Source organism: Sinocyclocheilus rhinocerous, unplaced genomic scaffold (genome assembly GCF_001515625.1).
Source record: "Sinocyclocheilus rhinocerous isolate Xijiao unplaced genomic scaffold, SAMN03320098_v1.1 scaffold220, whole genome shotgun sequence".
Taxonomy (NCBI): Eukaryota; Metazoa; Chordata; class Actinopteri; order Cypriniformes; family Cyprinidae; genus Sinocyclocheilus; species Sinocyclocheilus rhinocerous.
Window position 1 is genome coordinate 680,665 of NW_015666573.1, and position 25,155 is coordinate 705,819.

General features: G+C 37.9%; 1 protein-coding gene across 1 annotated transcript; it reads right to left on the reverse strand.

Moving 5' to 3' along the window:
• Positions 1 to 1,257: 1,257 nt before the first annotated feature.
• Positions 1,258 to 25,149, reverse strand: LOC107732896 (synaptotagmin-C-like). Its single transcript, XM_016544333.1, has 10 exons — positions 25,071 to 25,149; positions 24,814 to 24,922; positions 23,372 to 23,554; positions 16,610 to 16,736; positions 16,059 to 16,277; positions 13,156 to 13,276; positions 12,428 to 12,599; positions 6,080 to 6,209; positions 3,081 to 3,171; positions 1,258 to 2,250 (listed from the first exon to the last, which is right to left on the reverse strand). The coding sequence occupies exons 1-9, from the start codon at positions 25,117 to 25,119 to the stop codon at positions 3,085 to 3,087; spliced, it is 1,197 nt and encodes a 398-aa protein (XP_016399819.1). The 5' UTR covers positions 25,120 to 25,149; the 3' UTR covers positions 1,258 to 2,250; positions 3,081 to 3,084.
• Between the last annotated feature and the right edge of the window lie 6 nt (positions 25,150 to 25,155).

Consider the following 25,155-nt stretch of genomic DNA (forward strand, 5'->3'; position numbering starts at 1 on the left):
ATATTTCAATAACATGAGTGATAGTGATTGGTAATGCAGTATTCCTCCATTGAGGGATATGTGCGGTAGCATTGGCAGTGGTTGAACTGCCATATTAAAGAGATAATCCATCTAAAATTGAAAATTCTGCCATCATTTATGCACCGTCATGTCATTTCAAACCTGCATGACTTTCTTTCTTTCACAAACGATGATATTTTGAAGAATGCTTCAAATGATAGCCAACGGTGTCCAAAAACAATATTGCACCCCATTGTATTTTGAAAAGAAAAATAGATTTTGCGTTCCACAGATGAAAGTCATACAGGTTTGAAATGGCATGAGGGTGAGTAAATGACAGATTTTTCATTTCTGGGTGAATTATCCTTTTAATAGAGGCAGTGACCCTGGATATCAAGGGTATGTGAATTGAGTGCTTTAACAACTATAATATTTCTGACGATGCAGTGACCTTACTGAACATATACAAAAAAAATCTGAAGTCAGTTTGTAATGTAAAATTATATAAGTAATCTTGTGGCCCTAAAACAATAAAAGACATGCCCCCCTCTTTGTCTCTGTTTGCAAGGAATGCTCAGACAGAAAAGATAGTCACATTAGCCAAAAGAGATGAAGAGAACCAGTTTGTCTTTTTTCCCCCTTTTGCTTTTAAAGACAATGAAAAACTTCCAACATTTTATTCCTCGACAGCAGTGGCCACCAGGTTTGTCCCCTCGTACATACAGAGCACATTTACAAAAAAAGAAAAGCACACCCAACACGAGAACACAGATCAGGCTAGGGACACGTTTCAGTGACGAGCTGGTTAGGGACACAACAGAGACAGGTCACTACCACATTCGACAGAGAACAACCGAAACGCGCATCTGAGAAATAGACCCTGTCCCTACCAAGTGCAACAGGTCCTACACAAGAAATAGTTCCTCTAAGACACAGGACAGAAGACACTTGATTGTTCAAAATGAGATTTTCTCTGTGCAGGACAAAGGACGGGAAGTGGAGACGTAAACAGGGTCACGGTGACATATACTGACAGAGGCATACACGCGTACTCACAAACCGACGAGCAAACGCGTATCGACACAAAAGAGCACTCCTACAAACACATAGGATACACGGGAGGAAAAAGAGGATGAACGCGTGTGTCTTTCCAAAGCGGTCCTCTTGGCAGAAGGATGATGGAGAGCATACACTTCCTCTTTTGAAATTAAAAATGTCTTAAGAGAAAAAAACATCCTGGCATGGTATAAAAATAAAATACTATGGCCAGATCTTTTCCCCGTAGGATATGTTTCCAGGAAGTGCACACAAATCCAAGGTCCTTCCCAGTTAGGGTCCTCTGGCAATGTTTGAAATCAATGATAGCTCCCTTTGGAAGAGTTCTCAATGGGATTCAGTTTGCCAGTGTGTCCATGTCAGGGAAACATATTCTCCAATCATTTCATTCAGTATCTGGTAGAACAAGAAGAATGGTTGGACTCTAGTAAACAAACGAAAAAAGGAAACTGCTGATCTCAATGAGCTCCAAGCAGAAGGTGATAAAAATGTAAAAGGCAGAGGGACACATTTCAATACTGCACGACACGATTTGGCCAATGTATCCGTCCTTATTTCTCCTTCTCCATATGGGAACGGTCATAAAGTAGTCCTCCTCTCCAGAGAAACAGGAAACAGTTTCAAGGATTCTGCATTGGCAGAGAAGACCCACTCTGAGAACTTGCAGCTATTTGTCTGACTGAAAACACCTTGTAGAGATTTTCTATAGCTACACACAGACACCCGTACAAACTCACGTACACACATGCGCTCACACATACACAGAAACATTTGTGGTCCATAATCAATCAGGTCTCTCCTGATTATTTTATTTTTTTAAAGTGATTAAAATCTAATTTTTTGTAGGCTCAGTTTCAAATACCTAAATAAAGATTATCTATTTAAAGTGGGAATGTTTTTTTCATATTTCCCCTGAATAAATCATGACATATTTTGACTTTAACATCATTCCTGAAGCAAAACCATCCATGCCAGTTATTTTGTTACGATTCCATGTGTATGTCTGTTTGTGTGTGTGATTTGTGTCTGGTCTAGTCTAGTTATTTTTCTATATATTGTGTTGGGTCTGCAGGGTTGATTTAGAGGAATAGCACTAACACAAGCACAGTCTCTTCTCTGGTTCTTTCTTGATAAATTATTATTCACAGATGAAAAGAAAGAATGTATTTCTGTTGCTAAAAAGATAATGCTGACCTGAGGATGAGAAAAAGAAACAGAGAGACAGAAAAAAACACAGTTAACCATATAAACACAAACAGTAAGTTACATAAACACAAAGAGCTTCAGTGAACAGATGGCTGCATTCATAGTGTATGGGACTGACAACTGCATTTACTATCAGATGCGACTGTTAAATAGCTTAGAAAAGCAGCTTGAATGGCGTCATATGAACAAATCACGGTTTTGAACAATTTTGTTTAGAAAGTCATGAATGAATATCAAAGATAGTGCCTTTTTTAATGCCAGAAAGCACCACAATTAACACGATAAAAACGAGTGATAAAAAATAAGTTAGTGAGTCCAACTGAGGAGCAAGTTGATGTGTCAAATGTTAATTAACCAATATTGGCTTCAAATGTTGTTTTAATATTATTTTTTTTTTAGACAGCAGAATTTGTGTTGCACTCAGACCACGAAACAAGTTCATATCTTCGCCTCGTCTTCATCTGTAAGTAACCAGAACCCCACATAACCAGTTCTCCAGTGCGGTTCTATATACATATTAACCACTCTCGCTCTCAAAATTTGGCTTTGAGTCCTGAAAATTTTGGTTATAGAATGCAGTTGTTAATAACAAAACTGTGAGAACGTAACCATATTTAGCACTCTAAAACAGGACTAACAGCCATATCCTGCTGCTGTGTAAACACAGTCATTGATGTTTTTATCAATGTGTTAGTTCATGACTGAAACCTGAAGTACTCCAGTGTAACACACTGATGCATTCACCCACACAGACCCAGTATGTGAGGAAGTGCCCTTCTATTTACAGCATGTGTTTATGTTCATGTGTGTGTACTCACATCTCTACTCAGAGTGAGGGCTGTCCACCACTATGTGTGGCTTAGGGGAGGCTGTGACACTCTTTGACACGTATGTGTTTATGGATTTCTCCTGTGAAGGTAAACATCAATGAACATACATGATTATTCAGAAGGTGATTCCGTACATATAATAAATTATCACAGAAATTAATTATTTATTATATTGTATCTTTTCAGTATTAACTATAACCACATATATAATCAGTGCTGGGTAGTAATTGATTACATGTAATCTGGATTACATAATCAGATTCCAAAAAATGAGTACTCGTAACTGGATTATATTACATTTTTAAAATGCTCAGATTACAGTTACTTTTTAATGGATTGCATGATTACATATTATTCATAAAATGGCACAAAATGATTGATTTTCCTTAATTATTCTTTTTTCTCTTTTAAAGTTCCCTTGTCAAAAATCTTACTGTGTGTCGAACCATTTAGCTTTGACTATATTCACAATATAGAATAGCCACGGAAATGTCATGTAAATAAATTAGTGATCCATGCTTCTAAATTCAGGGGTTCCCAATTCTGGTCCTGGGGAACCCAACACTGCCTGTTTTTGAGCAGTGCAAATTAGCATAAGGTTGCACATAAGCAGAACTGATGATAATCGTGTGTGTGTGTGTGTGTAATCTACTAACACAGCCGCAGAATGGATTAAGACATACTTTGGGGGGTTTTTTGATTTATTTAAATAGTCTTCTCCCATAAATTTTGCGTTTGAAAGGGAAACTACAAATGTATATGCAATAAGGTTAGCTACAAAAATAACTGTGTCCACGCATTCTCCTGTGAAGGTAAACAACAATGAACATACATGATTATTCAGAAGGTGATTCCGTACATATAATAAATTATCAAAGAAATTAATGATTTATTATATTGTATCTTTTCAGTATTAACTATAACCACAGATATAATCAGTGCTGGGTAGTAATTGATTACATGTAATCTGGATTACATAATCAGATTCCAAAAAATGAGTACTCGTAACTGGATTATATTACATTTTTAAAATGCTCAGATTACAGTTACTTTTTAATGGATTGCATGATTACATATTATTCATAAAATGGCACAAAATGATTGATTTTCCTTAATTATTCTTTTTTCTCTTTTAAAGTTCCCTTGTCAAAAATCTTACTGTGTGTCGAACCATTTAGCTTTGACTATATTCACAATATAGAATAGCCACGGAAATGTCATGTAAATAAATTAGCGATCCATGCTTCTAAATTCAGGGGTTCCCAATTCTGGTCCTGGGGAACCCAACACTGCCTGTTTTTGAGCAGTGCAAATTAGCATAAGGTTGCACATAAGCAGAACTGATGATAATCGTGTGTGTGTGTGTGTAATCTACTAACACAGCCGCAGAATGGATTAAGACATACTTTGGGGGGTTTTTTGATTTATTTAAATAGTCTTCTCCCATAAATTTTGCGTTTGAAAGGGAAACTACAAATGTATATGCAATAAGGTTAGCTACAAAAATAACTGTGTCCACGCATTTTCATTGCTAATGTTTCACTACGTACCTCTAGTAAACCCTGACAGTAGTTTTTCAAGGCAAAAAAAGGGTTTGTGCTGGTGCAAGCAATTAGTAAATCTGGCTATATCTCCTTCTCACATACAAAAAAAACAAAACAAAATCGACTCAATTTCATGTTCATTTATTTATTTATTAGGTAAGTAGCCATGTAATAGGAAAGATTATGTGCAAATCAGTCGCAAAATAACCGCTTCAGAGGTCCTGATCCTGCTGTTGAGATTTAATGTGTAATACATTAGCCCTTACATAAAACTCTTATTTTATATAACCACAAGAAAGATAAGTGTTATAGTAATTAAGATTATAAGGTCTATTATAGGACATTATAAATGTATTATTGTGCATTACGTATACCTTTATTTTAATGCATTATATATACAGGCTTCAAGGAAAGAGTTAACAGAAAGGTTTTCTTTTTTGATTTAGGTTTTCTTTCTTTCTAGATTTTCTTTTAGTCTTTTTTTTAACAAAATTTTAGTAGCTGATACCAATACCAGTGAAAATCTGGTTTCACAATTTCAATACCACAGCAATATTCAAAGTGTTATTGAATTTTTTCAATACTGTTTTAACAAATTAAATGAAAACAAAAGAATGTAGTTTTAAGTATTTTTCAATTAATGAAGCATTGATGTGAATTATTCAGTCAGCGAGTAAGTGGTCTGCTCTTTTTCGTGCCAATGTTTTCTGATTAATGCTGTCAACGATTTAGGTTTTCTTTCTTTCTAGATTTTCTTTTAGTCTTTTTTTTAAACAAAATTTTAGTAGCTGATACCAATACCAGTGAAAATCTGGTTTCACAATTTCAATACCACAGCAATATTCAAAGTGTTATTGAATTTTTTCAATACTGTTTTAACAAATTAAATGAAAACAAAAGAATGTAGTTTTAAGTATTTTTCAATTAATGAAGCATTGATGTGAATTATTCAGTCAGCGAGTAAGTGGTCTGCTCTTTTTCGTGCCAATGTTTTCTGATTAATGCTGTCAACATAATAGACAGCAGCAACTGTATTAGACTGCATTCACACTACAAGGTCTAATGCACACATCCCTTTTTTCTACATTAAAATAATAATAGTAATAGAGATAATAACTACATTAATATCTCACCCAGATGGGGATTTTAACTAAAACGGCATTTGACCGTGAGGTGCAAGCACACTTTACAGGGTGTGTGGGCAAATAAAAACCTAAATAAATACTTTTGACAACCATAGTCTTTTTTAAGACAAGTGAACCTTGAATGGTGTTTACTTATTAAGACGAACAGGTATCAGGTGTGAAGGTTAAAGGCATTTTAACAAGGATTTGGCTTGTATAGAGGACACTGCCTATACACAATAACACACAGCACACATTGATTGATTTTCACATGCTCGCTCACACACACACACACACTCCATGCGGTCACGCTGTCTACCTCCACCAGCTGGTGCCAGTGTTCAATAGGCTTGCGGGGATTCGCCAGCATGGCTGTCCAGTGCTCCCTTCCTGGTCCATCAGCATCACTGCCCATACGGCACATCCCGATCACCTCATTATGACCAATACTGAGAGACAGAGAGAGAGAGAGAGTGGGAGGGAGAGAGTGAATTAATGCAGTTAGGCTAAGAAATGAAGGAGAACCACAGACCAGTGTATCCATTACAACAAATGGGCGAGAGAGAGAGAATGAAAGACTGCAAAGAGACACAGGAGAACATGAGGAGCTAGAAAGCACAAAGTAACAAGATAAAAAAGGAGGCCTAATTGGCATCATATAATTAGAAAGATGCAGACAGGACCTTAGTGTCATATAGTAACCTGCCCATTAAGACACACACACTCAGACACACTGAGAGTTTCCACACGCAGTCCTTTAATTACACAGACACAGACTGAGAGATCACATAATTACACAGACAAACAGAACAGAAGGAGAGAGAGAGACAGAGGTACATTCCAATTATTGAATTACAGTGATAAACAAAATGAGGCAAGAGTACAGGGAACGGATTCAATGATTTGAGCGAAAATTTGTCACAGAGGACAGATGGGTAGTCGTTTATGATAGGTCTACTGATTACCGAGATAAAGAAAATGAGAGAGAGAAGATTAGAACAGAGAGAGGTGTCATAATCACTTAATTACTCGAAAAGTGAGTATGAAAAGCTGCTCAAGTGAAGGTGGAATAACAAGCGGGTCTAATAAGTGGAACAGAAATAAATCTTTCCTCCTGCATTTATTGTTGATCAGAGACATGGACAGAAAATAAATGACATTCATGCATGCTGTTTACTGCCAAGCAGTAGGAGTAGAAAAAAAAGTACTCCATAGTTTCTGTGTGTCATGTGACAGGCCTGGATTTGTATAAAGACATCAGGGTATAACTTTATAAAAACTTACTTTCATGAGTGTAACTTCCCTATTGCAATAGTGATGACACACTTAAAGGCAGCGCAGGTGATTTGGTTCAAAAACATTTGTACTCAGACACAGAGTTTCCACACGCAGTCCTTTAATTACACAGACACAGACTGAGAGATCACATAATTACAAAGACAAACAGAACAGAAGGAGAGAGAGAGACAGAGGTACATTCCAATTATTGAATTACAGTGATAAACAAAATGAGGCAAGAGCACAGGGAACGGATTCAATGATTTGAGCGAAAATTTGTCACAGAGGACAGATGGGTAGTCGTTTATGATAGGTCTACTGATTACCGAGATAAAGAAAATGAGAGAGAGAAGATTAGAACAGAGAGAGGTGTCATAATCACTTAATTACTCGAAAAGTGAGTATGAAAAGCTGCTCAAGTGAAGGTGGAATAACAAGCGGGTCTAATAAGTGGAACAGAAATAAATCTTTCCTCCTGCATTTATTGTTGATCAGAGACATGGACAGAAAATAAATGACATTCATGCATGCTGTTTACTGCCAAGCAGTAGGAGTAGAAAAAAAAGTACTCCATAGTTTCTGTGTGTCATGTGACAGGCCTGGATTTGTATAAAGACATCAGGGTATAACTTTATAAAAACTTACTTTCATGAGTGTAACTTCCCTATTGCAATAGTGATGACACACTTAAAGGCAGCGCAGGTGATTTGGTTCAAAAACATTTGTTGTTATGCTGGTTGAAAGTCTCTTCACATACCGACAGCAATCACTAAGTTAAGTGGTCTAAATATATTTATATGTATTTATATCATCGGTCATTTGACCAGAAATATGAGACCCTGCTACAATTTTTATATACACATTACTGTTCAAAAGTTTGGGGTCAGTAGGATTTTTTAATGTTTTTGAAAGAAGTCTCTTATGCTAACCAAGACTACATTTATTTGATCAAAAATACAGGAAAAACATTAATAAAACCTTAAAGGTGACATATCATGAAAATCTGACTTTTCCAGGTTTTAAGTATTTTAAAATGTCATTTATTCCAGTGATGGCTAAACTGAATTTTCAGCAGCCAATTCTTCAGTCTTCAGTGTCATGTGATCCTTCAGAAATCATTCTAATACGCTGATTTGCTGCTGCAGAAACATTTCTTCTTATTATCAATGTTGAAAACAGTTGTGCTGCTTAATGTATTTTATGGAAACAGTGATACATTTTTTTCAGGATTTTTTGTGATGTTTAAAAAATGTCTTTGATGTCACTGAATAAAAGTATAATTTCTTCAAAAAATTTGTACTGACCTCCAAAGTTTGAACAGTAGTGTAGATAAATAAAACTGTCCTCTCAAATAATTTTAATGAAAACAAAGAGGCACAAATAAATGAGTCAATGATTCACTTGAGCTCCCAAGTCTATTTTTTTAAATGAAATATTGGGTTAAATGCTGCTGTGCACTGTTTTTACTCAGTTATATTAATCATTTAGCTTTTAGTATAAATGTATTTGGCTAATTAAATGCTGTCGTCCTAATTCAGATCTTAATTTTGTGCCAAATAAATACAGCTTTGATACAATTAAACTGAATTTACCCCTGTACATAGCTTCAATGTAGCTACTTTTTGTAAGCTGTTTGAAGCATAACTAACTTTTTTTTTTTTAATGGTAGCTTGACTGTAGTTTAAAGTAGCTCGGGAAGCTACAGATTCAAAGTAGCTCCACCAACACTGCCACTAAATCAAGTCATGCTCAAAGAAATGAGTGCCACCAAGAGTTATGTCCTGCCTTTATTTTAATAACAATAATGCCAAAATAAAGTCAGTCAAGCTTTAGTGAAGACTTAAAGTCGTTGTGTTGCAAAAAGCCTGAAACCATATGAATAACATCAGTTTTATGAAGTAGTCTGCAAGCCATGAACAACATTTCTTCATCTCAAACAAAAATAACTTGCCTTGCCTGCTCCTGTGTGACGTCATGCACAGTAATGCCGGTTTAAATACAGAAACACTAAAATAAAATGCAAAATGGATTGTTTAGCATGACAGATATATGTAAGAAATGACTATTATCCAGCCGATTACGCTTCTGAATGGAGCATTTAGCACAGATGGCATGCAGCAAAGCTAAGAGCAATTCATCAGCCGCTATCTGTGGCTCACAGATGAGCTGCTTCATTAGGAGGAGCTGCTGGTGTGCCACATGCAATTGGAAAGAGATGAAATCATGGAGAGCATAGACAAACACACATTTGGGAAACTCGGATGTGGATTTCCTCAGAATTGAAAGCAGTTCTTAAAATAGAATCTGATACACGATTTGTATGCACCTGATTTTTCAAGTCATATTTTGTTCCACAAAAGCACACAAAATATGGCCATAAAAGTGGGATTAGATGACAGGACACACCTAGCAGTACATATACTTCATTTTCAAAAAGTAAAAAACATAAATGTCATTCCTAAGGTCTATCATACTGAAGTGCTGCAAGAAGAGCTCCACAGATACAGAAGAGGTGACTTAAGTTGTGCCCACCAGACAAGAAACATTGGCTGTGCCACAGAGTGTCTCACCACCAGACACCGCTTCCATTAGTTTTAGGCCATCATGTATATTCATGAGGTGTCTGTCTTTATGCAAAACAGTGCAGACGTCCACCAGGAATAGCCTAACACACGGGGGCATAAGGCCCTATGTTCAGTGGAGCACATACACGTTAGGGTTGAGCCGATAGACGATAGTATCGTGTATCGACGATAGTCAGAGATATCGACGATAGCAGATGTCTTTGTCGATAGTCAAGACGATATTAGGCTCATTCTCCTATTAATGTATTAAATATTATTATTATTATTAGGCGGCCCATTAATTCGGCTATTATTATCAAATTGCCCCGGTTTTTCATTCAGCACTGTATTTAGGTGCGCGCTGCGGACGGAGCGCAACGGAGGATTTGGTTTACAAACTAAAGTAAAAGACCGCTTCTTAAACCAGAGAAGGTGAACATGTTGGTATTCTTGTGGAAAAAAACATGCAAGTCCTGTCAGCGACAGCCAGTTTAGTTTTACTTGTCTTTTTGTTTTGAAAAGCTTGTTATCTTTGCTGTTTACCTGGTGTTATGCTATGGAGGCTTTCCTTATTTCTTTTATTATTATTATTTATTTGATTACTCAGTGTTTGTTAAACATTCTGTAATTTATTATTCAGTATATACAGCATGTGATGTATCCTATGCCATGCCTTGTCTTATTCGTTTTTGTTAAAACAGACAATTATCTTTTCTTGTAAAACATGACACCAAGATGCGAATTTGAAAGTGAAAGTGAAAGCGCAGGAAAAGAGGAATTCCTGTTCACAAAATTTAAATCACAAATAATACTGATGAAAAAGAACGGGTTGAATGTTGAACACTTTCGTTACCATATAACTAGCATAAACTATGATAAAAGTTAATCAGCATGCATTGATTAATCAAATGTAGCAACAAAAAAATTGCGACCAAATTATGTGCTCCTGCGACCAACTGAGAAAATTAGTCGCAAAAAAGCGACCAGTGGGAAGAATGAGTCTAGAGCCCTGATATATGTGCAATATTTTAACCGAGCCCTCACTAACTGAGTTTAATGCCAGTTATGTTAGAACGCACGCATCTCATTCTTGTTTCTGTGGCGGTGCGTCGGGCGCAGTCCGGAGCGCTGTATGACTGATGTATCTGTTTAATTTAAATTTACTCAAAAATAGTCCTAATAGCGATGTATGACTGTTGTATCCTAATATATATGAACTAGCTGTTTTAAATATTTTTGTATTTAACATGTTAGTTTATCAGTATGTTTGAAAGTATATTATTTAGATTCGTGGTGCTTCCATAGGCTCCCTCTCTGTCTTGCGACCGGTTGTTTGAAAGTATATTATTTAGATTCGTGGTGCTTCCATAGGCTCCCTCTCTCTCTTGCGCGCGGTTTAAAACACCAAATAGTTATGAAATAGCCTATGACAAGTACAGGGAGTCTCTCTCTTGCCCCCACCCACCCATGCACGATAATATCGTCTATCGGCGATCTCACGGACTGGCGATATGACGATTTGAAAAATTACCATATCGCCCAACACTAATACACGTACAAATATGTACAACAGGAATTTTAATTCACCAATTAAACAACAAACTATCTCATCAGTATCAGTCACAGAGATCCTTAAACGCATGAAAAGATCATACTTCATTCAGTTTTATATTGCTACTTTCTCAACAACGTAGTAAAATGCACTATTCTGGTCTATTCTGAAAAATTGTAATTAAATTAATTGATTAATTAATATTAATTGTAGTTCAATATTAAACCTTATCCTTCGCTGCTGTTGAATGCTTGAATCTGACTGTCTGACAAATGTTTTAAGGTATGCAATTATTTTCAGGGAAAGCACGGCTAAAGTAGTTCCAGGCAGGTCTTGACCGCATTACATGTCCATATCACTTCGCCCAAATATTTCAGTTATTTCAAAGGTCCTTACAGCCTACAACAGCAAAAGAACCAAAACCCATCAAGTGAAATCCCATCAAGCAAATAAATATAGTAAACAATATGATTTAAAAAATGACAAATTATTTCCATGTTTTTGCCACAAACTTGTTTTATTATGTATGGAAAGCACATACTCTGTTTCTCCTGCTCTCTCTCCCACTCAAACATGCACACACATAGTGTTCAGCACTGACACACACTTGCACACATGGAAACATACACGCTGCTCTGACAATTTTATCAGTAAATAGTTTAGCAACCTAAAAGATACATGTCATTTCTCACCAATAACAGCACTGTTCTTGAAGCAGATTAACTTCAAGTTTCGCTTTTAGTAGAGACACTGCTGCCGAACACTGCTGAGAGACGCACAGACTCAGGTAATTTACACACGTTTAATCTCTCTCTCTCTCTCTCATAACTGCATTAATAACTGCACTAGTCTGCTCTCAACGATCCATTGAATTAATTAAAAAAAAGGTGTAACTGGATAAATTTAATGTGAATAAGAGTATTCATTTCTTTAAAAACTTCTTTCTGACCCCAAACTTTGGAATGGTAGCATACTGTATATTACACTGGAGAAATATTACAATAGAAAAGTATTTACACAACTGGACTCTGTAGGAAACACTGTGTAGATCTAATTTGAATCTCTCCCACAGAACTTCAATAAATGCTTTATTCTTTCAACGAATGGAAAATCCATGTGTTCCTGAATAAGTTCTGTGAGACACAGCCTGTAAGCATGCCTAATGTTACAAGTGGGCACTTCCTGTCAAGCTTCGTATCACAGCAGGGAGCTTGATGTGTTGCAGCATGTCTCAAAGCCCATCACAGCATGAAAAAGGCAGTCATGATCTTACCAGTCGTAGTCCATGACGGCGATGATGAGCGACACATTCTCAATGTTCTCATTGGGGATATCAAAGACCAGAGCCTCATTATACGTGGGATTGAGAGTATTCTTCTTTATGGACGTCTTCCTCTTTTTCAGCCTTCGACCTTCACAAACCAGAGATGCCTTTACGTATGGATCTGAGAAAGCAAGAACAGAAAGAGTGAAGGAGAGAGAAAATTTGTCAAAGAAATAGCAACGGCAGGACGTAATGCATCGACAACATTAAAAATTAATGCGAGTAACGGCATCAATAATTACTGTGCTAGCAATAATGATACATTAACATTGCTTTTTCCATAATGCACCGGGATAGTGCAACATAATCATGTCCTATAAGAGGAATCTTTATTACATTACTTTAAGCCTTGCTGTGATAATTAAATAAGCCAACACTAATTAAAGATGTCGCTTGTTCTTATGACTGTGATGTTGATACCTTTATAAGGCGTTTCAGTTTTAACATTCAACTTTTTAGAGGTGCTATTTGATATTCAGAACTTTCAGAACTGATGGTTTTGTGACCTTTAATGTTATTTCATTATTCACATGCTGGATGTGTTACACCAAGGTTATTAATGAGCAGCAGTTTCATCACGTCTCACTGTCAACAATGTCTGAGGTGCTAATGAGGTATCGCTGTTAATTATGAGGGAATTAGAGGAATGGCTGGGGACCACGAGCAAGACCAGGTACCTGAGAAGCCCGTGAGGTCCATGGCTTTCAGATTGGTGGCCTTAATGATGGTGATGGTCAGTCGGCCAGCTGTTGGCAGGTAACACAGTGAGAAGTTCAGCTCGCCCAGGTCAGCTTTCTCCTGCAGACACAAAAAACATATCGAAAGGTCCAAAGTTCACTTTGAAGTTAGATTGTGAGTAATGCAAATGCTGAATGTAATGCACAAAAATAAGGAAATTCATGGAAAAAAATGATTACACCGTCTTTCTTGAAATGTTTCAAAAATGTATTTGTCCTTTTATTAAGACGCAAGGATAAACTGAAGGAATGTCTGTGGCTTTTAATGCTTAATCAAACATTTTTAAAGGATTTCTCTCTGTTCAATTCAAACGCAGCTCTGGCCTGCTGTGATTACCACAGAATTCATTTTAACTCGTCCTTGAACAAGAAGAAAATCATGTTTACAGTAATGCACTTGCAATGAAAGTCCACTTTAATAAACATTAAAAACACACTTTTTTGGAGTACATCCACAGGTTATGACCATGTAAATCCGATAAACGCTATAACTTAGAAAGCAAGACTACTGCAAAGAGACTGTTCTGAAGAATATGTGTTGAGATGCTATGCCTGTTTTTTCTCTTACACTCTTGGTTGAACCTTTCATCTTTCTCTCAAGTTCTTGTTCTGCCAGACAGAATTAATCATCAGCTATGACGAAAAAAGAACAAGGGTAGGAGAGGTAAACAAAAAGAGCTACAATATTTCATCAAAAACGTCAAGCATATGAGGTACATCTCCAAGAACTATAGGAGCTGCCAGCTTTGGGTCTGGGTCCGTAAACGTGATGTGAAAGCTGCATTATGTGAGTGTTGTTGTTTTTTTGTTACACTCCAGCACTTTGAAAAATGTATTATACACCAAGTCATTTTTTTTCCCCAAACCAGCTGAGTAGGTAAATCCGCTAATGCCACCTGAGCGGCCGATTGGCTGAATCCAACATTTCATTTACATCCATTCACATGTCAGACACACAAATGTCAGAAACATACTCAAATCCAGCATGCATCACTGAATAATTTTTACATTTGTCTTGTCAGACTGAGTAGATGGTGCCAAATGTATCTTCTTTCCTTCATTTGACCTAGTCGTGCTGTGGAAAATGTAATCTACCTTATTTAAGCACACAGCAGCTTGTGTTTGATTTGATTTATTCTCTCTGTTCTCCAAAGGTGCAAACACATTTTAAAATAACAATATTCTATGATCATGACAAAAATTTTCTAAAAACTGCTCCATTAAGATGCAGTGGCAATTTCTGAAGTGCTCTTGAAAAAAGTTCCTTTGCACAGTGGACCTTCACTAATTTCATGTAATTTTCTCTGGAAGGACGAGCACATGCATCACTAGATCACCTCACACCTCTGCTACCCACATCCCCAAGGACACATCATCATCATCGCCTTAGCATGTAATCACGCATGATTTTCAATTGTGAAAAACGTCTCATGAATATAAAATGAGGTTTTCAATTCCACTTAATAGAGATACGCAAGTACCATATAAGATACCACTATTATCATAAAATCTGTCCTGGCTAAGGTTCTCATTAAATCCAGCACAATTTCTTGGGTGAAATTCACTAAACCGTGTTTGAGTGCAAAACCTTGCGTCTTAAACCACATACCACTCCAAAAATTATAGCGTTGAATTTAATTTTAAAAGACATTTTTTAGACCTACCTGATTTAATCCATACAAAATTGTTTTCTTTGTATAAGTGAATGTTTTCAGGCAATATTAAATAATATTTTTGACTTAAATAAATTTAAAAAAAAGTTCATTTAGATGTTAATATTTTTTCAGTGTTGACTCAATGAAGATTTGCTTTATTCACAAAACTCAATGCTATTTGTCTTGCGTAATTATCAGTGCATATGTACTGCCCAGGGAAAGCAGGGGAAGCAGTTTTGCTCAAAAGAGACATTTGTGCATATTTTTATTGATGACAGCAGTAATTTATCAAATGGTGATCAAGTAAAGGAGTAGAGCGTTATATCTTGGCACATATCCAGAAGTTTGGTGTAGTCAAGCGCACTTCCAGCATTTCCTATTGAGGTGTTGGCGTGAAGCCGATGTGTTCAGTGTGAGTGCTTTGACATATTGAGCAGTGGTGCTCATAGCAGACCCGGGTTTAAGTCTGGCCCGGTGATGTTGCCATCCTGTTCCCCTCTCTCATCTCTACTACTGTGTATGGCAAGAAATGTAGCAAATAAACTCATCACTGTTCAGCATGGCTATTCAGCTCAGGTCCTTGATGGCCACTTTCCTGCAGGGTTTAGATTTAACCACAGTCTAAAGCATGTCAACAAGCTAATCAACTGATCACCCAAAATGAAAATTCTGTCATCATTTATTCACCCAACCTGTACGATTTTCTTTCTTCTGTGGAACACAAACAAATTTTGTCCACATAATGGAAGTCAATGGTCACCAAAACAGACCATCATTCTTAAAAATATTTTCTTTTTTATAGTGCCAAAGAAAGTCAGTCAAACCGGTTTAGAACGATTTTTGGGTGAAGGATTTCTTGAAAATGACACGCAGGTGTGTTTGATTAGTGTTGTAACTCAACTCCCCGGGACAGCGGCCCTCCAGGACTGAAGCTGAATAGCCCCGCTGTACGGTCTCAGCATAGTACGTCAGATCCTGACAGTCGAACATCTGTTGTAGTGTAGCGGTCTGCATCCTTCATAATCTAGCACCCAGAACCGGTGTTTGTGGTGTTACCTAATTTGCATAAATCTTTCAGCAAATCACATGCTAAAACTCAGACAGCATGTGCAAATACACAACGCCATCAACTACTCATTCTCACCGACTCTAATGAACCTTTAATATGTGTTTGTGTCATTATCTCACCGCGGTTCCTTCTACGATGTTTCTCCAAACTGGCTTCTCCCCGGTGCCCTCGCTGAAGTCCAGCAGGTTATCCACCACCACTTGACCTATGAGGTCATGTCTGGAGAAACGATCAAAGTCGTAGATGGAGAAGTGGAGCTTGCGCGAGTGCAGCTCCGCCAGAGGCACGCCGAACTGGAACGTCTCATTAAAAACCGGGTTGAGAGTTTTTCTGTGCACCTGCGAACCAGAGCCACGGAAAGACCAAGTGGAAATGAGAGAAAGTGAAGGAAATTAGATAAGCGGAGGAGCTGAGAGGGAAAAGTGAGCGAAGGGAGTGAACAAGAGATTGGTTAACATTAAAACTGCAAATGCATAAAGTTAATTCAAAATGCACCGCCTGATATAGATGTATTTTTAGATGAACTAGGGCACTGGGAAAAAAAATCACACAGGCAAGCTGAGAAACGCAACCAGATCTTAATGAGTCCTAAGAAGGTCTGCCATCTGAACAGTGGATTATTGTAAAAGCAGGGAGCTGACTGCTGCCTCGCTAGGATAAAAAAAGATACCTTGGTCTGAAATTTCTTCTTCCTATCAGGCAGTAAGTAGATCTTGACATAAGGATCGGAGAAACCATTGGCATCCTTCGCCGGGAGGTCCAGGGCTTTCAGTATCTTAACCACCAGCTGCTCCGTGCTGTAAGAAAGACATGTCAACGTCACCATAATTCACTTTGAACTATCTGGAAATTCCTGCGCTCGCTAGCCTGGGCGTGAGTTCATTTCAGCGTCATCTAACCAGCAATGACAAGAGCGTTGGTTTATGTTGAAATAGGCTGACATCCAGGCCAGTATCAGGACAGCACTGCAGCACTGAGTTCAGCGAGGCTCAATGGCTGTCAGGTTCAGGAAAATAGGGGAAAAAAAGAGGAGGTGCCAATTGTACAACCCAGCTCAATGGCTTGGAATTGACAGATGGACAGAGCCGTACTTGAGCTGCGCAAGCTAAATGGATCTTGTACGAACGTGAATATATGAGATAATACATCCCTAATGTGAATATAAAGACATGAATATTTGATGCGTAATGCAATGACTGTGGCTTCCAACACCGGACTTTATAAATAATCCAGAGCTTATTACGAGGCAAACCATAGGTCATTTCATGGCTAGACTGTAGCAGGGTTGTTGCGGTCTGGTGCCAAGCACAGCACGACCGTGAACTTCTGAAGCGCGATGCTCACCCAGTGTTTGTGCAGTTGTAAATAAGAGAGGCGGGGGAAGTTCTGTGGTTGCTAATCAGGCCTTGTTAGAATGTGTCTCTCAGTGTTAACAAAATGCGTCACCCTTTCATTTGGACACGTAAACAAATCAGCAACACTGGGGGAGGGAGAACACAAGCAGAAATCCAATACGGCCTTAGACTGACATGTCGATCATAAAGAATGTGCAGTGACATGGTACAAATCTCAACCAATCAGCATGGAAGCAAATAAGTTAATCATGTGATATTATCATCCAATCTGTAAGTGACAAATTTAATAATTCATTATTGTACAATCATGTAAAGACAAGGATTAAAGGGGTATTTACACTGACAGCAATTTTAAGAGATTCATTTTCAAGGACAGTTGGCGATTTCTAGCAATACGAGCGACAGCAACCCTAATTATGCAACATAATTGGTTTCTAGATTCATATATATATATATATATATATATATATCAGTGGTGGGCCGTCAGGGCCAGCAAAGCCTTCTCTGCTGGCCTAAACACTATCAGAATCACTGATTTAGTTTAATATATTTTTCCATGAATGTGTATTAAATTATTTCCAATAGTCTATTCTCTTTCTTTCATAGCTTTTCTCTTGGTTGCACTGCTTCCAGCAGTGTATGAACACTCCAAAGAGAAAGGAAAACTTGAAATCGCATCATATGACCCCTTTAAATCAATGGCAATGAAACTGTTGCTTTAACCAATCAGATTTCGAGTTGGCAGCACCAGGGCCATCTAGCTGGCTAACGATAACGTCAGCATTTTCTCGTCCTTTGATTGGATGGTCAGTGTACTAGCTAGCAAACAGCATCACTGTAAATCATGTAGCGTCTGGACCACTCAAACACACAATATATATTTTGTTTTTATATTTAACAAATACTCTGTAACCCCCCTCAGTTAACAAGCCATATGAGGACTTACTTTAGTAATGGCATTCATTCTCACTACATAAGATACCTATCTGTTATGTAGTGCCCTGTTAGGCCTACTGCATTACTGTGTAATATTTATGGTTTCTATAGCCATGGCATCATTATGATGGTATGAAGAGATGGATTAATTCATGTAGGACGCCACTGAAGGCCTAGGTGTAAAATGCACGGCCCGCCACTGATATATACAGTGGGTACGGAAAGTATTCAGACCCCCTTAAATTTTTCACTCTTTGTTATATTGCAGCCATTTGCTAAAATCATTTAAGTAAATTTTTTTTTTCTCATTAATGTACACACAGCACCCCATATTGACAGAAAAACACAGAATTGTTGACATTTTTGCAGATTTATTAAAAAAGAAAAACTGAAATATCATATGGTCCTAAGTATTCAGACCCTTTGCTCAGTATTTAGTAGAAGCATCCTTTTGATCTAATACAGCCATGAGTCTTTTTGGGAAAGATGCAACAAGTTTTTCACACCTGGATTTGGGGATCCTCTGCCATTCCTCCTTGCAGATCCTCTCCAGTTCTGTCAGGTTGGATGGTAAACGTTGGTGGACAGCTAATTTTAGGTCTCTCCAGAGATGCTCAATTGGGTTTAAGTCGGGGCTCTGGCTGGGCCATTCAAGAACAGTCACAGAGTTGTTGTGAAGCCATTCCTTCGTTATTTTAGCTGTGTGCTTAGGGTCATTGTCTTGTTGGAAGGTAAACCTTTGGCCCAGTCTGAGGTCCTGAGCACTCTGGAGAAGGTTTTCGTCCAGGATATCCCTGTACTTGGCCGCATTCATCTTTCCCTCGATTGCAACCAGTCGTCCTGTCCCTGCAGCTGAAAAACACCCCCACAGCATGATGCTGCCACCACCATGCTTCACTGTTGGGACTGTATTGGACAGGTGATGAGCAGTGCCTGGTTTTCTCCACACATACCGCTTAGAATTAAGGCCAAAAAGTTCTATCTTGGTCTCATCAGACCAGAGGATCTTATTTCTCACCATCTTGGAGTCCTTCAGGTGTTTTTTAGCAAACTCCATGCGGGTTTTCATGTGTCTTGCACTGAGGAGAGGCTTCCGTTGGGCCACTCTGCCATAAAGCCCCGACTGGTGGAGGGCTGCAGTGATGGTTGACTTTCTACAACTTTCTCCCATCTCCCGACTGCATCTCTGGAGCTCAGTCACAGTGATCTTTGGGTTCTTCTTTATCTCTCTCACCAAGGCTCTTCTCCCCCGATAGCTCAGTTTGGCCGGATGGCCAGCTCTAGGAAGGGTTCTGGTCGTCCCAAACGTCTTCCATTTAAGTATTATGGAGGCCACTGTGCTCTTAGGAACCTTAAGTGCAGCAGAAATTTTTTTGTAACCTTGGCCAGATCTGTGTCTTGCCACAATTCTGTCTCTGAGCTCTTCAGGCAGTTCCTTTGACCTCATGATTCTCATTTGCTCTGACATGCACTGTGAGCTGTAAGGTCTTATATAGACAGGTGTGTGGCTTTCCTAATCAGGTCCAATCAGTATAATCAAACACAGCTTGACTCAAATGAAGGTGTAGAACCATCTCAAGGATGATCAGAGGAAATGGACAGCACCTGAGTTAAATATGTGAGTGTCACAGCAAAGGGTCTGAATAGTTAGGACCATGTGATATTTCAGTTTTTTTTTTTTAATAAATCTGCAAAAATGTCAACAATTCTGTGTTTTTCTGTCAATATGGGGTGCTGTGTGTACATTAATGAGGAAAAAAAATTAACTTAAATGATTTTAGCAAATGGCTGCAATATAACAAAGAGTGAAAAATTTAAGGGGGTCTGAATACTTTCCGTACCCACTGTATATATATATATATTTGGGGGGAACGCATCACAGAAAATATTTCCACAAAAATATTAAGCAACGTTTTTAACTTTAATAATAATATGAAATGTTTCTTGAGCAGCAAATCAGCATATTAGAATTATTTATGAAGGATTACGAGAAACTGAAGACTGGAGTAATGGCTGCTGAAAATTCAGCTTTGTCATCACATGAACAAATTACATTTTAAAATATATCAAATGACTGGCAGGAGAGTTATGGGAATATGGTTGGATGAGTTGTGTAGATGAAAATAACATTTTAAACATGATTCATATGCAATGATCAGTGCTGAAATCACCAATGCAAGTGCAAACAGTGATTCACCCCCTGAAATTGTTGGATAGCGGTCGAGTCGGACTGCCTACTAGCAACCAACAGAGAGACTCTAAAATATCCTGCGATTTAATCGCTGTGTGGCCCAAAAAACATACTTGCTAAAGTAAAATTACATCAGATTGCAAAATAAAATACTTGTAGACATTTCAAGTTTGAAAAAACAGTCCCAGATGCATTTTGAGCTGTCCAGTCTAATATACATTATATCAGTTTGGCGGAATTAGAAATGAATCTCACGGCAAGTGGCATGCAGCACAACAGCACACTTTAAATCAGGCTGATCTTTAGAAATGTACGGTGCCATTAGCATTCAGGGCTATGAAAATATAATTGAAAATGACAGGTTCTGTCTTGCCCACATTAGAGCGAGCATTTAAAGCCACCCCATAGCCCCCACCCCAGTCATGTGTTGCACCGCACAACGGCTTTTCATTTATTCAGTGACAGGCACATACAATGCACATGCTGTCTGAAAGCGCTCATCCGGAAAATGCAATGATCTCAGTTGGAATCTGACAAATAGACGTATAAATTAAAATAAATAATAAAACAACATTCAGCTCCAACCCTCATAGACAATGGGTTAGAAATAGCTGCTATTCCCTCCGCGCCGCATGTGTTATCGGCCTACTGCTGTGCTGATAGAAAGCTACGTCCCACCGGATGTGACTCTGACTGACAGTGTCAACCTGCCCGCTATTCCCAAAATGCTTGTACATATTCGTGACATATTCGCATTGATGTTTTGCAAACGCAACAGCATAGCAGGAGGTGTGATGATGTCAATTAAACACACGGGGATGAGAAACAATCTTGGCCGCTAGTGCTCATGTAAACGCGGAGCAACAATTCCGGTTGCATTTGCTTTAAAGGGGTCATATGATGCGATTTCAAGTTTTCCTTTCTCTTTGGAGTGTTACAAGCTGTTTGTGAATAGATAAGATCCCTAAAGTTGCAAAGACTGAAGTCTCAAACCCAAAGAGATATTCTTTAAAAAAGTTAAGACTGCTCCACGCCCTCCTAAAACACCTCGTTCAAACACGCCCCCACATGTCTACGTCACGATGTGGGAAGATTTGCATAACGCCGCCAAATGTTCATGCAAAGAAAGAAGGCATAGTTCTTTTTTAGCAACGACATATGACCCCTTTAAAAAGAAATCGAAATTCTTTTCATTTACTCACACGACTGATGAAATTTCACGATTCTCACAGCAAAACTAATACTAGCCTACCTAATATAAGTAAAAAGTTCTCGAGTTCATGAGACAAGTAAACCTTTAGGAATAAAAAATGGATTGAAGAAACTAATTACAAGCAAGGACAAAGAAATATAATTGAACAAAAATACAAATGTGTAAAGTAGGGCTGCACAATTAATCGAATTTCTAATCGCGATTACAATTATGGATGCCACAATTACGTAATCGTTCAAAGTGGCAATTAATCGTTCAAAGTCCACTTATGTTATTCTGCATGCTTAATATATGTTTTTTCTTTCTACATGTTATCTTAAGGGTTTTTCCATTGTTTTAGTTTAGTTTTAGTATAACGTTATAATACCATTCATATTTTTTCTTTTTTATATAATTTAAAGAAGAAACCAATCCGATGTATATTTGACATTTGAGGCTTAATAAAAGCACTTAAGGATTTTCAGTTAGAGTGTTTTCAGCTTGTTTATTTTCATATAAAAATACAGCATGCAGTTGCATCAAACAATGGTATAAACATCATTCAATGTAAATTGTGATAATCGTAATTAATAATCACAATTACAATTTCAAGGGAATAATCGACAATTATGATGTCATAATCGTGCAGCCCTAGTGTAAAGTAAATATCTGTGAAAATGGCAATTTGACTTTTGCCATTTTTGTGTGTATTTGACAGTTTAAGTGCAATGAGCAGCCAAAATGAACTTGATTCTGTACTCAGATGCTGTGTGACTGGTGACTTCAAATCACAAACGTTTGTGACTGCAACACTGAGTGTAACCGATAATCCAAAATCTAATCCAAAACTGGCTGATAAAGTTCTGCCAGTTTACCGTGTCTACCATTATATTGCTCATCCCCAGCTCACCATGATTGTTTAAAACCCTCTCTCTTCCGAACACAAAAGATATTAAGCAGAATGTCTAGGTTGCTCTTTTCCATACAATGAAAGTGAAGGGTGGCCACGGCTGTTCATTATATGTACAGTAAAACAGCAGCCCAGACATTCTGCTAAACATCTCCTTATTTGTTCCACAGTAGAAAGAAAGAAAAGGTTTAAAACAACACGAGGCAACAGCAAAACTTTTATTTTTAGGTGAACTATCCTTTTAATTCAAAAGCTTTCCATCTCATGCGCAAACGCAATCGTGACATACTCACCTTAGTAGAACATAATAGACAGATAATACAATGAACAGGGACAGAGGTGTCAAATCATTTATTTGAACTACTCCCTATGTGTAAGGAATGAGATATCAATCTCCACTCACCCATCTTCATCTCTTTCTCTCCCTCTGCCTACTCTGTAATTCTGGCCGTAACACAGTGCTGTGCTATTATGTGTTGACAGGCTGTGCTGTTTAAAGTGGCTGGTCATATATAATTCATGAGTGAAACAGCCTCTCCCTCCTTCATTTCTCAAACATCAGCACTTTCCACCATTCTAATGTCCCTCTGTGTGATGGCAAAATAAAGGACCCGGTCTGACGTGCACGGGCTTGCCCACAGCAGGCCTGACTATAACTCATTGTGCTGACTGCAACTCCCCTGCTTCTTTCTCCAGCTGCCTTTTCAATTTTGAGCCCTGCCGATGCGATCTATTTATAACCCACTGATGTATTGAGAGGCATGGATCCACATTGTGTGACAATTCCAAACTAGATGCTTCCCCGTGGGGAGAGGAGGGAATGGCGGAATGGATTAGAGTGGACTCACTTGAAGGCGTAGCGCAGGAGGAAGCTGATTTTGCCGCAGGTGTCGCCTTGTTTGCCATCCCCCTGGTCTCCCTGGCGCAGCCGGTAAAGTTCTGGTTTGATCTGCCCAATGCTGGTCAGCTGCTCACTCTTCTCCTCACCATGGAAATCAGGGCTGGAAAGCTGGTGAGTCATGGGCTTAGGCCTGGAGAGAGACCAGAGGGTGAACACATTCACACATGCGCATGTATAGACAAACACAGTGACTGTTAGGGGGAAACTAAACATCTTCAGATGATATTTCACCCCAAAATAAAAAAAGGCCTACTTGAACCTTTTGGATTTTTTGCATTGCATTTTCATTTTTTTTAAATTCTGATTACTACTTCAAATGAGGGGAAAATGTGTGAAAAATGTGAACGCAAAAAAAAAAAATATATATATTATTTAAATGTCAAGCATTTACTCATTGTGGTATTGTTGCATTGACTTTAATTTAAGCTCATTTAAATGATCATTTTAAGTATGTTACAAAAAAATACTGCATTGAGAATAATGAGAATCTAATGAAAGACAAATTCCACAAAACTCAGAAGTAAAATACCCAGATGTGTTTAATTGTCATGACAAAATAAAGCCTGTTCTATTTTATTTTTTATGCAATATATAATATTTGTAATAATACAATTTATTTATAAATTTTTCTTTTTTTTTGAACGTGGGGTTATTTATGACCATTTTTTCATGAAATTCACCCAGTAAGGTTGCTCCAAAGTCATGGTCATGAAATTAAGAAATATTTTAGTCTGTTTTATTTAGAAAATTGAAAAAAAAATGGTCCAAATATACACAAATGTGTTGATATACTGCATTCCAAAGTTTCGGGTAAGATGTTTTTTTTTTAATGAACCTATACTTTTATTCAGCAAGGATGCATTAATGTGACAAAAAGTGACAGTAAAGGCATTTATAATATTACAAAAGACTTCTATTTCAAATAAATGCTTACTGCATCACTGCTGATTCTATCACTGATTCCACAAACACATGAAGCAGCACAATTGTTTTCAATGTTGCTAATAATAAGAAATGTTTTCTGAGCATCAAGTCTGCATATTAGATTGATTTCTGAAGGATCACGCAACACTGAAGACTGGAATAATGGCTGCTGAAAATTCAGCTTTGCCATGACCGTAATAAACTACATTTGAAGATTTGAAGACATTTAGAATATATAGAAAACAGTTATTTTAACCTGTAATAGTATTTCACAATATTAGACAATAGGAAAAAACTTTCAAAACAGTAGGGTATGTAAGACATTTTGAAAAGAAAAAAAAACACTATATTTTACTTCAATATAACATTCTGCAAGACACAAACCACACACTCACTCCATCATCCTGTAACACACACATAGAAACCACAGACATGAACAAGGAACAAGAAGAGAAGGCCACTGACCTGGTGGTGACCTGCTGCTGGGATTGGGCATTGGGCAGGTCTTTCGCAGCTGAGCCTCCTTCTGTTGCCGGGGGCAACTCGGGAGATGTCTGGCTCAACTTAAGGTTTGCTGAAAAAGTGAGAAACCATTAGCCATAGAAAAGATGAAAGGAGTAGTTAAGAGAATGGAGAATAATTAACAACAATCATTGTCTCTTAGGTCTCACAGAGAGTAAAGTAGTGCTTCTGAGTTTGATACACAGCAGACTTTTGCTCACCAGCATTGTTGGGATAAGAGTCCATGTCTAGGTAAGAATGCTCCTGCATCTCCTGTGGACCCCCAACCACACCCCCCACTACCAG